The 18,226-nt window shown below is 41.5% G+C and overlaps 1 protein-coding gene across 1 annotated transcript in view; it reads right to left on the minus strand.

Moving 5' to 3' along the window:
* VPS50 (VPS50 subunit of EARP/GARPII complex) overlaps positions 1-15,892 on the minus strand; it is a 96,971-nt gene extending 81,079 nt beyond the window's left edge. Inside the window, exons 1-5 of the mRNA XM_075419332.1 lie at positions 15,652-15,892; positions 13,319-13,387; positions 5,229-5,351; positions 4,560-4,631; positions 482-535 (exon numbers count right to left, since the gene is read on the minus strand). Coding sequence (XP_075275447.1) covers positions 482-535; positions 4,560-4,631; positions 5,229-5,351; positions 13,319-13,387; positions 15,652-15,684 — 351 coding nt within the window. The 5' untranslated portion in view covers positions 15,685-15,892. The remainder of the gene's footprint in view (positions 1-481; positions 536-4,559; positions 4,632-5,228; positions 5,352-13,318; positions 13,388-15,651) is intronic.
* Positions 15,893-18,226: the final 2,334 nt, after the last annotated feature.

Consider the following 18,226-nt stretch of genomic DNA (forward strand, 5'->3'; position numbering starts at 1 on the left):
TACTGCAAGCAGCTAAAGCAGTTTTGGTTTATTTTGCTCTCACAGATCTTTGACGTGTTGAGGTACTATTTCCAGCTCAGTCTTCTCTTAGATGCCACCTTCTCACGACTGCCTGAGATTAGCAGCAGGTTTCTGGTTAAGTGCTCTTAAGAAAGACCATTGCTGTTCTCTCTTAGGGAAAAAGATCTGAAACCACTCCTAAACACAGACGCAGCCTGTTCAAGTCCATTACAGGTATCAGCCAAGCCTGTGAATTCATGTTTTCAGAAAGTCTGCTTGAAAGTCATATGCTGAAGCCTTTATCATCCTAAAGTCTCCAGCTCAGTACGCTCTTGGTTCTTTTCACTCTGCAGATTCAGGTTTAGCATACACAGACTGCTAGTTGCAACCAGACACTAGCATCTCTACTAACAAATGACTAGATTTAATCCCCAGTGAAACAAGTGCAGCATTATAACAGCACAAAATGGAGTTGTCTTACCTGAACATATGCAGGCTGTTTTTCAAGAATCAAGTCTGCAACTTTCTTAGATACCTTAAAAGAAGAATATTACATGTGATACACAGAAATCTCAGTAAGTAGGCCATCCCTATACTAAAGTTCACAATAAATTTGGGATTCTGTATCACTTAGTTCCCTAGTTTTCAAATTTATTAATAAATATGCCACAACAAGGTAAAAAAATCCCAAAAATTACAATCAGCATTCCTTAGCAGCAAGATAAGAAAAATGTCTACAGGTCCATCTAGGAATTAGTGGGCTTTTTTAAATTAATCCCTTGTCTCTCTGCTTGTTAAGGAACATGCTAGAACAGAAAATGGAAATAATATGGGACACTGCATGTATTTACATTCTGCTTATGCTACTGATAGAGTACAAATTTCAGTTAACCATCTACCATGGAGATCTAAAAAAGCCTTAAGGACACCTACCCTTCAGACTGATATTGTATTACATAAAATCCATGTCAATACGAATATTGACCCTGTGCACATTATACCCTTTCTCTAGCACACAACACACATATTTTGAAATTTTCTCTATTGTTCTGAGCTAACAGTAAGTGGAATGCTACTGAGAGCTGCTGTCTGTGCTGAAGTTAAAAATGGGCATTGCTACCTTGATCAGTCTCTTGCATGAAAACACATAAGCTCAAAAAAAAAAAAAAATCTAACCCTAACAGTCATATAAAGCAAGCCTGAGAACAGCGTGTTCTGTTTTGGTTTTCAGCAGGGACTACAAATATTTAAGAATCGGTTTCAAACACGACAAAGACATTATTGGTATCACTCCATATTCTTCCTGGGGAATAATACTCCCTGAAATGAAAATAAAATAAAACTGGCTATGACAGTCAGCCAGCCCCACAATGCACTACTGGCAATGAGAGATGAAGAGATTTTCATATATTTCACTGCTTAGCCAAACACAGCACGAAGTTGAGATCTTCATTCAGCATTCCTGTAACAAATTCACAGTGGTTCCACCAGGTCATTTCCCACCCTCTGGAAGAGCACCTGCACACAGATGGTCTTCAAAGTACTCCAATATCATCAGCGGGCAATCTGGACAAGGGGCACATATCACATATCTAGCTGTGCTTTCCTCCTTCTGTCTTACAAAATGGCCGAAACCACAAAACGATTTTAAAACTTCTTGGTTGTTGTATAAATAATAAAGCCTTCTTCTGCAGGACAGCAAAAGAACCACTCCAGAGCAGGGGCAGGGCAGGAAAGGATGTTATCTGGCCAAACGCTACACAAGCCTACATGACCTAGAGGCTTTAAAGAAGTTTTGTTCACCCCACAGTCTATATCCTATGAGATTTTCATCTCCCTTTTCCAGTCTATTCTTCCCGCTAGCCCTGTGCCTTGAAAAACATTAGGACAGGGAAATATTTGCTAGTCACGCATCCTCCTAGTAAAAATCTGACTGTCTGATTCCTCACTGTTAAAGGGATTCATCAAGCAGTACACACGAACAAAAGATAGATTTCATTTTCAGTTGTAACACCGCTTATTTTGGTTTGCAAGTTCTCAGTTACCCTTGACTAATAACAACCGCAACACTGTCAAGCACCTGCTACAGCCATTTTTTTGTTTCTTTCTTTCTTTCCCCGAACTTAGTGATACTACTTTTCTGAGCTTCCAAGCTATTCTCTTTCCTTTCTTTTGGATGAGCAATACTATCCAGGTTACTTCCACTTATTTCCAAATTGTCCCATCTCTTTTTGGCATCTTCCGTACAACTGTGTTGATTTACGTTTTAATTCTTACTTTTGGAATCCAGAATTCCAATTGCTAGCAATTAATGTGGCTGCAGTTATCAATGCATGCAAACAACAATGTTCTTTGAGGGGACCAAACAATTTTTTCCAAAACAATTTTCTATTTCCTAATCACATCAGGAAAAAATATTTCATCTCCTGACGGAAAAAAGATACAGCTGAGGATATCAGTCTACTAATTAAAACGAAGCCAAACAGAAGTACAATTAGAAAGCCTCCTAACTCCAATTGTCTGTACCAAGATGATTAGACAAATCAAAGCTGTCACGATACATATATTAAAGAAGTCTTCAGTGAGTTGGAATCCATCTAATGGGATGGAACACTGTAACGGGTAAACTACAGAAAATACGGAGCCTACAGTGACCGCAAAAGTAAAGGCATGACCAAGATCAGCTGTGCAGAAGCAGATGGTAACAGTCAGTGAGAAGTGGAAGATTAGAGCTCTGTCACCTATAATTCACACTCCTTTGAGCTCCTTGTGTTACAGAAACTTAGCTGGAATTATCTCTAAACCACTACTGTAAATTCCTGTGTCAGCTATAGACACAGACACTGAAGTGAAAATGCAGCATTTATTCTTTTTCAAAAGCAGCGATACAGTGTGATCTGTCAGCAGACTTCCTGAGTCCTCCACCTAATAATCTATTCACAATCAGCATTAGAATATTTTTAGGACTGAACTAACATTCTGCAGTACTGTCTTCCATGAAGGATGCTAATGTCTGCTAAAACACAGAGCAATCTAAATGACATATCACAAGATAAATGGACAATAACTGAGACAGGAGAAGAAAACACGCAAGTCTCTCACGCTCCACCTGGAAATATGACACAAGGACATAATATATAGCATACAGGAAATTTTGGCAACTTGGCACCTGCCCAAACCCAAGCAACAATTCCTTCCTAGGGCAGAATCACATTTAGACCAGATTAAGGAAGATACAAGAAAGGCCCAACTCTGCCTGGAGGGGATGATGGGGGAAGAATTGGACACGTTTCTTGTCAAAAGTTTTGGCTTTGGTAGGTTTTGTCTGTTTGTTTTGCTTTTTTTCCCTAAAAGAAAGACACAACTGGACCATATTTCCTGGAAACTGTGCTCAGTTGTCACTCCTATTGTTCATTAGCTGCATGCTCTTTCCAGTTCACAGGTTTCAGCAGCAGCTGTGCACAGAAACTACTCCCCTAGCTGGAGCCAGTTCCCATCGTGCAAGCAGAATGGCCAAGACACTGACAACAGGTATTAGGATTATCCAGCACATCTCAGCGAAGTTGTCTCAGGCTTGAGTGCACTTCCTTGCAAAAAGAGGTCACCACTAGAAGTCCTCTTAAACTTTAAAAAAAAAAAAACAACACAAAACCAAAAACCACCACCCACTTTCAACTCCCTTCCTTCTACCTCTTGGTGAGAAACAGGGAATATTCATTCGCTCAACTTCTCACTAATACGTTACACAATTTCATATGTTTATTCTGGGAAAAGCAATCTTAGGCAGAAGGAACCTCTTCTCTATGTATTGTTAATGATCCAATATTCTCGTTCTGTACATTTCATTCATTTAAAGACATGAATTAGGATTATTACTATTATTTTACTGGCAGATACTCTCCAAATGCCACAGCTAATACATCCATTTCCTGTACCATATTATTCATCTTTAAAAGAGCAATGAATCAGTAATTAAGGTATGAATAGAAAATTTAAAAAGCCTGAAATGTAACAAGTACCTTTCAGCAGCTGCAACTCTGATTTTCCCCCGTAAATTATAGTTATTACTCATTGTTACATTTCATTTGGTTTATTACGTAACAACTCTGTACAAGTATTCACTAGAAACCCTTGTGGACGATCAGCAAAATGGCAAATGAAAAATAAGAGAAAACAGCAACTCTTAGGGAAGAGTTTTAACACATGTTTTACGCTGCCAGGAATCCCTCAAAATACTACACTATTCAGTGCTGTGTTGAACCTTACTTTTCTTGCAATACATAGGAAAAGCTGAACATTCAGAAAATCAAGCTTCTAAAGAAACAGCACATTTGCTTCTTATTACAATACATATCACCAAGATTTACGTCCATAATGTCATATGATTACATGATTTACTGATACAATTTTCAACGATAAAAGCACACAATATTAAAAGAAAAAAATGCTTAATATCTAATGTGTTTAAGAAATCAAAACCTTTTCAGTTACACTTCTTGCTATACTTTTAGACAATACAACAAATTGCCTGAGGGTTCAGAGGAAACAACTTCACTTACAGCAGCCTGCTGTTGTTTTAATTTGTCTCTGTACTCTTCCAGTTCTTGAAGACTAAGTACTGGAGGAAGCCTCTGCATGTAAACAACAAATTCAATTCAGTGAGAAACTGAAGGACATTAAATACACATGCAGTAGTAACTAATCAATCAATTCCATTAAAGAAACAGTCTTATTGCTTCTGCAATCTAATTTGCAGGGTTAATCCATTATTTCAAATGATGGATACTGAAATAAATCAGTGTTAAGACAAACAATATATTAATATAATTACATCATATTCACCTTACTTTAAGCCATATATGTATACACACAACTCCCTTAACCATTCAAATTATTATGTCTCAGTCAGTTTGCTAAAAAAACACCCAAAATACAGAACAGACTTTTTTTTCTCCCCTCCAACTATTTTGGCTTTTTCATGGTAGTTTACATTATGAAGTGCCTGTTAGCACAACTGATATTAATTCTACCACATTAGAAACAGAGAGTCCATAGAAATACTATATGCTAGAAGCTCCACACAACCACAAGATGAGGCGGGAGAGTACAGCACTGCATTAATGCAAGATATAAGAAACAAAATGAAAAACAGCTCACTGAAACAAGCATACTTTTGACCCTCTTTTTTTTGTTATCTTACTATGTCTTCTTTTAAGAAGACAACTTACCTCTAACTCATACTTTACAATATCAAAGGAATCATTAGAAAAATAAACTTCCTCAATGCTGTTAATTATTTCTTGCTGAGCTTGAGGATCAGTTGGTTCTTCACATACTTCTCTGAGGTCCTCCTTCACAAAACAAAAAAGAATTTCCATGATGTAATATCACATCCTAACAAGAACAATGTTTTACCAAAACAAATACTTTCCAAAAGCCATTTACAACATTAGTACCACAAGCAATGACAAAGAACAGAAAGATCAGTACACTGCAGCTTGTTCTTCCCATTACAAACGGCTAGATATTTAAGATTTTTCAAAGAATATAGTGCAGACTTCAGTGTTGCAGATCACTTAAACACTCCTTCACCAATATATTTATGGCACAAATGCATGTTGACGCCACTGTTTTCTTTCCTCTCACAGTTTAGAAATTCTCATAATAAACTAAATTGGAAGTCTATTTCTTCAAAAGCTAAAAAAACCCCACAAAAATGTAAGAAATAAAATATGAATTTTTAAAACCAGATGAACCATCTTTCTAAATAATCCAACAATCAACATAAATGATCCCAAAAAAAGGATCATTTGCTCGATATTGGAATTTAACCCTGGTGAAGCTCTCCAAGGGACTGAAGTGTCCCATGAAGATCCCAAGCCTGCCAACAACACCGAGTTGTTACAGTGGGTCAAGGTACCGGTATTCTCATCACCAAGAACTCATGGGCTTATTTCACCGGCTAGAGGCATCAAATTTTAGATTAACTGACTAAACAACCACTAACATCTTTATTTTGTACATCAACTGAAATAAGGTCAGTGCGTAACATGTGAAATAAAAAGCACAGTGTTGTTTCTCTATGCAGTTAGAGACAGCCAAGGAATGGCGAGTTTGGGAGAGCATCACAAGGTGTCGCTGTGCCTCTAAAATACCTTTTGCAAAAAAAACAAAGCAAGCAAAAAAGAAAGCAAGCAAAAAAAGAATTTTAAAAAAAGCAAAAAAAGAAAGAATAAAAGAAAGAAAGAAAGAAAAACAAAATAAAAAAGAAAGAAAAAAAGGAAAAAAAAAATGAAAGGACAAAAACGGGGAGGGGGGGCCAAAAGCAATGGCTCCGATGCAGAGAAAACCGGATTTCGATCGGTCCTCGCGCTCCCGAGCGGCGGGAACCCCTCGGCGCCAGGAGCGGGCACGACCGAGGCCAAGGCAGCGGGCGGCCGGGACGCCCCCGGCCCCGCCCCCGGCGCCGCTGCCGCCGGGCGGTGCTCGGGCGCCACCCGCTGGAGCGCGGGCGAAGCGGCAGCTGAAGGCGGCGTCGCGCCGAGGCGCGGCCGAGGGCGACCCGGAGAAGAGTCACCGGGGAGACCGCTCTTCCTCTCCCGGGAGGCCCCAGGCGGCTCGCATCTCCGCAGAGGGGCCGTGAGAAAACGCCCGATTCGGTCACCAGCGCTTCCCGGCGTGACGTGACGGAGAAAGCCGCCTCGCACCACGGGGCGAATGCGGCAACCCACCTTCCAACCACACACGCACCCGGCAGGAGGCCGTGCGAGGGAAGGCACGGACGAAGGGAGCGCACCAACAGACGTGAGAGAAATAAGGGAATAATACACACAGATAACAATATCACAACAATAAATAACAACAGCAAAGCAAACTGATGCTATTCTTCAGACAAACTCTTACAGACGGGTGTTGAGCAAGGTCCCGCTCTTGGCGAGCGCACGGCCACGACGCCACAGGCCACACCAGCACCTCGCTCAGGCAAAGGCAAAATGGCAAAAAAAAAAGGCAAAAAGGCAAAATAAAAGGCAAAAAGGCAAAAAAAAAAGGCAAAAAAAGGCCAAAAAAAAGGCAAAAAAAGGCAAAAAGGCTAAGGCTAAGGCTGGCCTGGCTACGTGGCCCTGGCAGCCGACCGTACTGACACGAGAAGTTTGCCGGGAGCCGGCAGGGAAGAGCCGGTGGCAGCACACCAGCACTGAAGAGCTGGGCAGAGCCCCGTGCCCAGCCCTCCCTGCAGCTCCAGCCACACAATTCACCGGGCGGTGACATCGCTCCACCTCACACTTCAGCTTTACCAGGAGCGCGAGAAATGGAGGAGAGTAGGGCAAGTTATGAGGGATGAAAATGAAAAGATTCTCAAAAAATAGCCCATTGTTCAACTTCTTAATCCATGGTTTTGAAGTTTCCATCACATGAGGGTGCATGGATTGGCAGAGGGCGCGCACATTCAGATTCAATGGCATACTGCTCTTGCAATAATTTAATTTATAAAGCAATTAATCTATTATCTATTATTCCTGTCCTTTAAAACAAACAAACAAAAAATTATTTTCCTCTGGACTCCCTAACAAATGGCAGCTTTCTGCTGTACATCCCCCTATAAATTAGCTTAACATCTTACAGTACATTGAGATTTAACTATATGAAACTAAAATTAAAAATTATCCAAAACAGCCAACAGGATCACCTTAATTTGTCCACTGAACCACTGCAAATGGAACCATCTAATTTATCATCTGATGTTTGGCTACAAGTTCCTGCACGGTTGTTTGTTAAAAGAAAAAAAAAAAAGAAAAACTAAACTCAACAAGAAATCTTTAGGATCATTTGAATTTCTAGACTATTGATATCTTGTCAAATTGGTGACATGTCAATGCCATAGGTCATAGTGATTGACATCCCCTGAAGATGTATTAAGAAAGCCATCGTGGACACATATTCTGGATTTAGAGCCATGTGATAATAAATCATTAGAGTTGTTTTTAATATTAGCATTTCAATGAAACCTCATCAATGACCTCTGTGTCTTTGTAAAAGACCAGGGTTCTCAGTACTAAAATGAAGCTGATGTTGATGTGGCTAGGAAAATTACTAAGAAACCATTTTATCCTGTCTCAGAAAGATCGCTCATCTCAGTGCTTCTTGCCAAAGCACTACCTAGGAAAATATTTATTTAATGGACAGAGTTTATCTTGTACATTCTTTCTAGAAAAGCAGTCTAGTGAGAACAACTCTGCAGGATAAACTTAAGCTCCGATACCAATTACACTGTCTGCCACCACACTTTATGCCATGATAAACTGCAGCTTCCAGTCCATCACACATCACTAGTTTCAAATAACTAACATGCTCAAGGCCAGTCTATTCATTCACCACCGAAGGAAGCAAGCGTCCTTGGCTAAAGTTTATTTGCTGATATTCGATTTTCCTCATCCCTTCACTTGGAGATACAAAAAAATTTTATTATATATATTGTATTATTATATATACATACGAAGCCCATAGTTTCAGGGGCCTCAGGGAAGGCCAGATGTAGCACCATGGAGCTTGTACTCACACACTTTGCAGAGGCAGAGAGAGAAGTTCTATTAAATCCCTCAAAGCACTTCCCCACATCAAAACTTTTCTAGCTATTGCCACTTAAATATGTGCCTTTAAAAAAAAAAAGTCAAAATTAAAATTCACTTGTCAGTAAATTTTATGTACATTCAGCAATTCCAAGTGCTCTTCTGAACAGAAAAACCTATAAAAAATTGGGACGGAGAGAATCATATGATGATAATCATGCAGCAAACTTCACCGTTGCTAAACTGAATCAGTTAGATACACAGCAGACCAGGAAGAGCAGCACATTGGCAAGGTGGACCCCATCATATTCACTTCAATCCACCTATCCAGGTTAGTACACACGTTCAGCAGCAGTAACTCTGCAAGCAATACTGGGCCAACACAGCCATCTACAATGCTGTTTCATGGGCTACTCATTTTTCCGAAAGTTTGTGCAGCGAGAAACTTCACCTCCTGCATAAAACTTCCATCACCTGTAGTGCCAAATGTGCAAATTTTTTTTGCCAGTCCTTTGGATCATACTTTCACAGAAAGACAATTTATCCTGTCAAACATACTTCCTTTCAGGTTACGATTAGTGCAGCCCTAAGCAGCAGGTCTCTTTCCTAGTGCCACCTAAATAGGTCAGTGAAAGACAGCTTACAGGGAGAGAAAGAAAAAAAAGAAAAAAAAAAGCCAAAAACAAACTCTATCTGTCTGACAGCTTTGCATCCTTGCAGAAGCCAATGCTACATAAAACACAGTGTTTGCATTCACACACTTCTCACATCATGTTGCCTTCCTGTTCTATGGAAATAGAAGTTTACAGGTCCAGAAGCCTGCAGGCAATTCCTTGAAATAAATTTCAGACAAGTCATTTCATTGCAGACTCATGTGAAATGCAGTTCAGCAAGTTTTAGATGACTTATCCAGCTATTTCCCAGTGCGTCACACTCCCACTCTCCTTGTACTCTACACTGCCTGTAACACCACAACCAATACTGCTCAGTTGAACTACGCATTACCGGTAGAGAGTTGCAACCACCTTCTGCATTCCAGTCACTACCAACCGAAAGACTTGGGAAGTGAAGACGTTGAAAGAAGTTAACTGATACTGCTCAGTAACTCAGTTAAAAATAAATTTTAAGTTTCCAACCTAATTAGAAGCTGAAGGTCAGTAATAGCCTATGCACCTCTACAGAAAGAGAGCCGGGGCCAAGCCAGCGCGAAATTCATTTGGACACAGCCTCCCTCTCTTGGTCATGAGCCAAAAACACACCAACGAACATGCTGTCAGTTTGCATCCCTCTATTCTGAATTTGGCTAACACCTATATTAAAAGCTAATCCTAAACACCAGGATGAGGGCCCTGCTCAACAGATTCAATCAGCAGGTACACTGCAACATCCTACCACCATGAAATAATGTTACAAGTATTTCTTCCATATATACATACACAATCTTTTAATTTTATCTATATAAAAAGGTATATTTAGATTTTATATATGTCTCATAAATAACTGTATCTATAAACTTCCCTCAAAACGTTTTTTTTTTCCACCCCCACTAATCCACAGCTAGGGAAGGCAGTCCCACAGGGAAGCCTGTGGTATTTTCCAGAACCTTCTTTCAATCTTTCCTTCTTCAGTATGTATATAGAGTACTTATTAAAAAGCCCTCACTCTACCAAAACAAACATTACACTGTGAAAACAATTCTCCTCACAAAGGGAACAACAACGCCTGATCCATAGAACAGCTATTTAGTCACACCACCGTTTAACGCACTCCTGAAAAGCACTCAGCTACTGTCGGGGAAACAGAAACCCACACAGACTAAGCAAGCCACACTTCTGTATCTATAGGAAAAGCATTAAAAAAAATAAACTTTGTGTTGATTACCACCATAAGCCACAAAGTCTACTACTATTTCTATACTGCATGTAAGCTGCTATCATCAAGATAAACATAATCTCATTCAAAGTCAACTCATTATTAACCACACACACTTGAATTCAAGTGCACAAAATGCCTATCTCACCCTTTTGTTCCAAAATCTACTAAACAAAACTGTTATCAGCTTGGGAAACAACAAAGCTGACAATAACAGAATGGTTCAAAAAGAATTACAGTTCCCCAGGGTGATCATGGCACATAGATTAAGTATCTCAATCAAAAAGCATATGAAATCCCTCTGCAGACAACTTTCTCTTCTAGAAATCCTGCCTTGCAGTTCAGATTTGCCTTATCTATAGACTGTATCATAGACTTCAACTATTATACACTTCTTCCTCTGTGTGACCGAGTTGGTGGTATGAGGCTGGCTCTGCAGCATTCCATTCTGTGTACCTCTCTGTAGCTTTAACTCAGCTTTTGAAACTCAGTAACACTCGCCCTAAATCAATTTGGAGATACCACTTTGAATGTGGAAGGGTGATGATGAAAGCCCAGCATCGTAACCATTCTATCATTAGAACATTATTTGGCTAGTGAGCTTGAGACTTTTGTTATTCAAGATATAAACAAAAATAGTTATTAAAATGTGGCAGCATAGAGCAACATACACTTTCAAATAGCAGCCTGCAACACTATAAAGTTACACTTTTACTCATTGTCTTTAAAAACCTGCACCATTTCTTTAGTCTTTACTTTTGCATTCAGAAGCGAATTCCTTTTACCAAACTTGTCCATTATTGCACAATAATTATTGAAGGGCATTAGCTTATATCTAGCAAAGCTGCTTGATCCCATAATTATAATGTAATTCTGATTTGTGACATGAGTATGTTGCCATGGCATTGAATATAGCCTCAATTGAAAACAAATACTAACATCCAAAGGCTCAATGACTTTCAGCTTCTGTGCCGTACTGAAACCTAACCTCCTTGATGGTTCTCATACCACAAACACAGACAATATCTCCCCCTCCCCATCCCAAAAATCTCCTGTGTTCAAGAAACGGTATCTGAGCCTATGCTCACAGTGACAGGAGACACGTTACAGTGCCTCATTCAATGTCTCATCATTTGAAAAGTAAAATCTTACAATAAAGGTTTCAGTGAAGTTAAGGAGGTATGACACCATAAATCCTTCCTCCAAAAAAAAGGGATGGAAGTAAAGTTACAATGACAAATGGCTTGGGACTGTAGCCAGGAGTTAAAGTGATCAAAACACAGTAATTTTACTGAAGATTCTTGTGATCTACTGTTTTCGTTTAATCACAGTCATGCAACTTTATAAGAGTTTCACGCAATACAGCTTGTTGAGAAGGAAAATGTTTATGTAAGCAACTTGAAATTTTGAGAACTACCCACCCAAAACATCTTGGAAGGAAAAAAAAAAACATATTAGAAGACTGAAAAATACAAAAGTCTTATTCTGTGGCATAGAAGACGACAATACTCTAATTTTATCAGCTTTACAAAAAAATAATCAGGTGACAAGTTCTAACATTGATGCAATCCCATCTTCTCAGGCACAGAATTCAAAACTACAATGAGATCTGTTTGCAGAACAGTTGCAGATAATGTTTTCACATTACAAATGTTTGACATAAATGTATGAAAAATTAGTTATTTGTTTTCTCATTGTTATTGATACAAGGTGTAGGCTTACCAGACATATAACATCTAACTGCTATAGAATGGAAATCCAGCCAAGATACCCTACATCTACTTTTATCTGGATAGTCAATTTAGCAAAAAAGACAGTTTGAAACTGGATGCTCAGTGGGTGGCAGGAATCTGTAATTTTGAAATCTAAGCCATGGAGATGAGACAGTTCTTTCAACATCGCTGCAACCGAATGCTTTCGCTCTTTGAAATCAATATATTGGACACTGTTTAACAGAGTATTATGTACCAATTCAGAGACTGTTACTTGATTTTTTAAATATACAGCAATGCTGATTTTCTGGTCTGCCTCAGAACAAGCAACATACTACACAGTACCTATATACAGACAAAGAAACACAAGAGAGGTTTTGTTTTGTTTTTTTGAACTATTGTAAAATAAGGCATCCAAATTCAAGTCGGTAACTTAAATATCTCATTGGTTAAAGGCAAAGTCCAAATTTGGAGAAAAATAATAAAAAACATCCACATCAAGTCTTGTGAATCATCCACTCAGATTAACAGGGTATAAGGAGCAATCAAATACTGTGACAATTGTTCCCTCACACCCAGATTATTCATCATGATTTGTGAGACAAGAGTGAGCTGGTATCATTTAAGTAGTGAGACCCCAAAAAAAAGGCAAAAAACTATTATTATTATAAAGCTGTAACATTTAAAGTAGAACATGAAGTTAATTATATATGCTGAAGATTAAAACCATGAAACTACAAAATATACTTACGGCACCTAAACTATGAAGAGTCTAAACATCAAGACTAGAACTATGCACGCTACCCATACAGCATCTACTTTCCAAAGTAAAACAAAAAAAGGCACTTTTTCTTTCTTTTTTTTTTTCTTCATTCCAGCAGGAAACGTAGATAATATTACCATCAGCATCCAGTGACAACTCAAAAGTTCTGAGAAAGAAATTTTAACACAAGTTCATTCTGAGTCGGTGAACAGTTTTGCCTCACAGCTCTTAATTCTTTCAGAAAAAAATATTTTAAAGAATTTCAGCATGAAATAAAACTGTCAAAAAGAACAACAGCAAACCTGGTGTTAAAAAAAGAAAAAAGAAACAACTAAGTGTCATCTAACTATAAAACCAAAAACTAAAAATGAAGGGGGTGGGAGTGGAGGGACTGGGTATCATACCTTACTAGGAATCCGAAAGCTTTCAATAGGACTGAGGTCATGAACACTCTCCTGAGGACTTCTTAGACCCTTTAAAAGAATTTTAATAGTCAGTTAAGACGGATTACTTCATGTATCTCACAATTAAACTGCACAAGTTTTACCAGGTGTTGAATATATACCTACAAGTCCTTTAAGAAATTACACTAACACGAGGCTGGAAGGCTAAGACTTTATTCTAAAAACATTTAAGCAAGACCATTAGTGTATAAATTATGCTCCTCAAACATGTAAGCATTTCCAACTTTATGCTACAATATGTACCTTTTCAATACAGTTCACCAACATTCCCCTCATAAAAATCACTTATATCCTCTTCTCGACTTCCAGATGTTAAGTCTAAAAATGCACGTGTCCAAAAAACATAACATACTTTGTTCCACTAACTTACTGGTTTAAAGGAATCAAATAATCGAATTCAAGTTAAGTGCCACCTATTCCGCAGCAAAATTATATTATTTTTGCTTGATGCCATATTTATCTATTTACGATATAACACTATTAGGACTGGTTTCCTTATGCATAACTAAACTGAAAAAGATCCTTAATCCACATTAGTTGCTTTATATAATTATTACTCTTTAGAACACATATAGCCACATAAATAGAATATGCTCTAGTAGACTGGAGCTTTGTACGGGAAGCATCAATTAACTGGCTGAGAATGTATTTGCTGAATATCCAACACATTCACAATCTTATGAAGCAATACCACACAACATGCTGCTTAGAGCGTTTTCTGCCAGATTCCTAAGCAGAGGCGAATCTAAACATTCAAGTTTCAGATATGGTTCTGACTCCAGCTTCCCTTGAGGCTTCAGGGTGTTCACGTGAGCCATGAGTCTCAGGCAGACTTCCCTCCTACTCTTGCGGTCGATGCTAACAGTACTGTTTCCAAGCCCCTTTCAGACCCTGCCTACCCACGCTTTCTCTGAAACAAAAGGACCTATGCAATTACTATGTGAGTTTATGAAGAAAAAGTTTGTATTTATCCTTTGAAACTGATAAAGTGTTTTACAAGTTCATCACTTTTGTGGTAATTACTACATTTGCAATTGTTTCACGTTCCTAGGATGCAAAACCTCTTTGTTTAGGTTTTGATTCTCAGATTTCCTTTCACATCATTTCAAATCATTCTCCCTTTGCAGTTACCACCACCAAAGGTGGCTCACCTCTGTGCATCGGAAATTGAAAGTAACAAACAACCAAAGCAGCTCCTGCAGCTCCTCATATTTCACGCAAAATCTTCCACACATCCTCTCCAAAATCTGCAGTCCTAGCAGCTTATCTTCATAAGCAGTAAAAAATTTCACTTATCAAATGCTAAATGGAACTTAGCCCTTCCCAAAGGCTGAAAACTGTGTAAGCTGCATCATTTTCAGACCACGACATTTCCACACTGGGCAGGCTTCCCACAACTCCTTTTAGTCCAGTTGAAAACCAATCATTTACCCCTACACTGAAGGGGAGCAGAACATTATTCTGGAAATTCAGCTTCCACGCCCGTGTCTGTTTTTCAGCCCTGTCTCCCACATAAGCATCACAAGTCAGAGGACATAGTTTAGAAGAAAAACAAGGTTCAGTTTTCTGACTTCAGCATCATTTTCTATAACTATCTAGAATATCTGATGTGGTGGGTGACTCAAGTCGGTTTTTTTTAAGTTCTCAAATTTAGACACATGAGCAAACAGGCTTCGTTTTAGACGTATTTCATATGCGGGAATGACTCGAATGCTCTTCTAACACACTCCTTGACAGAGGCTCGCAGCCTTAGACACACAGGTCCAAATGCAGACCAGAGCCGCGTAATCCTAGAGACAGCCGGTCCGAAGCGGTGGGCCAACAGAGCCGCGCTCCGTGCCCCAGCAGACGCTCCGTCCGCGCCCCTCCTCGCCTCCCTTGTGACCCAGCGCCTCTGCTGCCAGACAGAGCCGCCTTACAGCGGCACGGCCCAGCGCTCCGGCCTTGCCCGTGGAGAAAGGGAGCCCGGCACAGAGCCGCCGTGTCACCTTTCAGGCCGATGTCTCTGCCACCGCACAAGCTACGTGCTGGCACCTGGGCACGCTTCCGTTTCTTGGCTTAAAGAGTAAAAAAAAAAAAAAAGCTGGATGCGTGCGTACCGAGAGCTGAGACACAGCAGGGCACACCTCTGCTCAGAGCTGGGGGCGATGCCCGCGGCCCAGCAGGGCGCCGGGGCACGGCCGCACACGCCTACCCCGGGCCCCGGGCCCCACCTTCCCCCCCTTCCCACCCTCCGGCAGGGGCCCCGCCGCCCTCCGAGCCGAGCCGCTCACCTGACGGGCCATCAGCGACTTGATCTTCTGCATGGTGCCGGTGCCGGTGCCGGTGCCGGTGCCGCCGCCCCGAGAGCGCTCAGCAGCCTCGCGCGGCCGCGGGCCCCGGCAGGCACGGGGAAGCCATGTTGGACGCCACCTGACCGAGCCCGCCCGCTGCTCCCTGGGACCGGTAGTCCTCGGGCGGCCGTGCCCAACTACAACCCCCGTCAGCGCGGCCGAGAAGGGAGCGGGGCGGGGCGTCCCCCCCCCCTGCCGCGGCGCGCCTGGCTGGCGCCGGCAGACCGGGGCTGGCCGAGCCGGGGGTGCCGTGAGGGGGAGCGGGGCGGGCCCGCGGCGGTTCCCGGGAGGCGGGGCGTCGGCTGACGACCGCCGCGGTGGCTTGGCCGGGGGAGGTGGAACCGGGCCGCGGAGGAGGGAAGGCTGCGTCCTTCCGGGGCCGCGGCAGGAGCTCGTAGCGCGGCGGCCGGCTGTGTGACAGCAGCGCTCCGCTCCTGGCGCCGAAACCCTCTCCGTTGACTCTGTACCACGATGGCCGCGGCGGGCCCTGGTGGCCCAGCAGGCCGAAGGTTTCTCTGGGGTCGGGGGGGTGTTTTATGGAGTGTTTGAACGCTGAGGTTCGCTCGTTTTTAGGCTTGGAAGGCAGTTACCCGAGAAGGCAAAGTGAGGCGCGGCCTGAAGAAGCAGCCGAGCTGGAAACGCACCCTGGCCGTGGCCGTGTGCTGCCTGCCGCGGGTGGCTTCGGGCATCACGCACCGGGCGTGCGGCCTGCTCACGGATGGGGCAGGTTTGCATCGCCAAAACAGCCTTGTGTGTCTCTATACTTTGATTCTATGTATGTCCACTAAAAAAAAAAAAAAAGCTGGTAACATTGAAGTCTTATATCAATACAAGAAAAGGAAGAATTCCTCCTGTCATCTTTGCCTAGTTTTCGACAACGTTCAATAAGAAGGCTACCAGCACATTCACTGCGGCGTAGTGACACCTGCAGAAAAGATTGTCTTTCCTGAAGGAGTTACTGGAGTCTGCGTGTAGGCCAGCCTGGCATGCGCTTCCTAATCCCGTTCCTCTTTTGCCACGCAGCTGGCCGGTGGGTTGTTGCAGGGTAGGTCAGGTAAAAGCGGGCGCACAGCTCTGAACCAACACGGCGACAAAGTGAACGTCGGCACCGGTGGGCCATTCCCTGCATTCTTTAGTAAGAATTCATCACTTCTGGCTACCACTGGGAACATCATCTGTAATGATTTCCGTGGAAAACCTCTAACAAGTTTATTAATAAAATCAGCAGAAATACTGAAAAGTGTTCAGAATGGTAGTGCTGCAAATAAAGTTGCTTTAAAGCAGTTGCTTTTGTCGGAAAGGGGTGAGGTTTGATTTGCGTTAAGTCCAAACGCCATTTAACAACCCACCCAAGCCACAGTTCTATAGAAACAAAAAGCAGGCATTCTTAGCATCCACTTCATTTGTGTGAGTTACTCAGTGTAAAAACTTGCAGCATATTAATGACATTGGGAGGGTATCCAAATGCTGGAAATAAGGAGATGCAATTGACTTGAAAAATACAACCATGCTAGTCTGTTCTTTTAGTTTTCTTTGCCTACATAGGGCATTTAAAATGCCAACGCAGGCTTTATCCCAATGTGAAAGCTCCAATCATTTCAGCTAGAAATCAGTTGGAACCTGTGACCAATATTTCATTACATGTTGAAACCAAGCAGATGATAATTTCTCACTCAGATTTTAGAAAAGGTTGCAATTTGATATATCTAGCCTACAGTTCAGTGGATTAAGTGGGTTAGAAACAGCAGCATTCATGAGGGGCAGGACACTGGACCTGGGAAGCCTTTGGCAATACGCAAAAATGCCCTCTTCATCTCTTGGTCTGTGTCAGGTGGTGACATTATTTCTGGTGGGACTACTGCACTTACATTTTTGTCAACCTGAAGTAACCCTGTTTCTTCCAGTTGATTGTACAGAGCTGCTAAGAATTCTGGAAGGATCTGAGTGTTTTCACCTGCCTTTAACTTAAGTAAAAATGGAGTGTTCAGCCCTTCTGGTGGGGCTTAGCATGTTGCAGGACCCTTGCAGTGAGGGGGAGGCCGTTCCTTGCTGCCAGTCCCTCCTGCATGAGGCAGGATACAGTCCAGCCTAATATTTGTTAAACCGTAATAGTCTGCCTAAGTGCTGTACAGCAAAAACTTAGTGTGTTTTTCAATGGATGAACCATCCCTGTCGATGCAAATATTTGCCGTTGCAAATTGTTACTGCACATGCTACTGTGGAAGGTTGCCGGGGCTACTGCTGATTAGATTTGTATGGTGAGTGACAGCCTTGGACAAAATCCAAATCATACATTAATATTAATATGAATTTAAACCGATGTAAGTTAATGCAGAATAAACAGTAATCGGCAGCTGACTCAACAACTGTAGTAAGCTGCCCACTCTAGCTGCAGGATGCTTTCTTAGAAGATGCCCGATAGTTCACATTACATGTTTAGAGAGGGGGAACAAAATAATCTCCAATTTATGCTTATGTTAAGGCAAAAAGATACAGAAAAGTTATGGGCTTGAAA

This window comes from Opisthocomus hoazin, chromosome 4 (genome assembly GCF_030867145.1).
Source record: "Opisthocomus hoazin isolate bOpiHoa1 chromosome 4, bOpiHoa1.hap1, whole genome shotgun sequence".
Lineage (NCBI taxonomy): Eukaryota > Metazoa > Chordata > Aves > Opisthocomiformes > Opisthocomidae > Opisthocomus > Opisthocomus hoazin.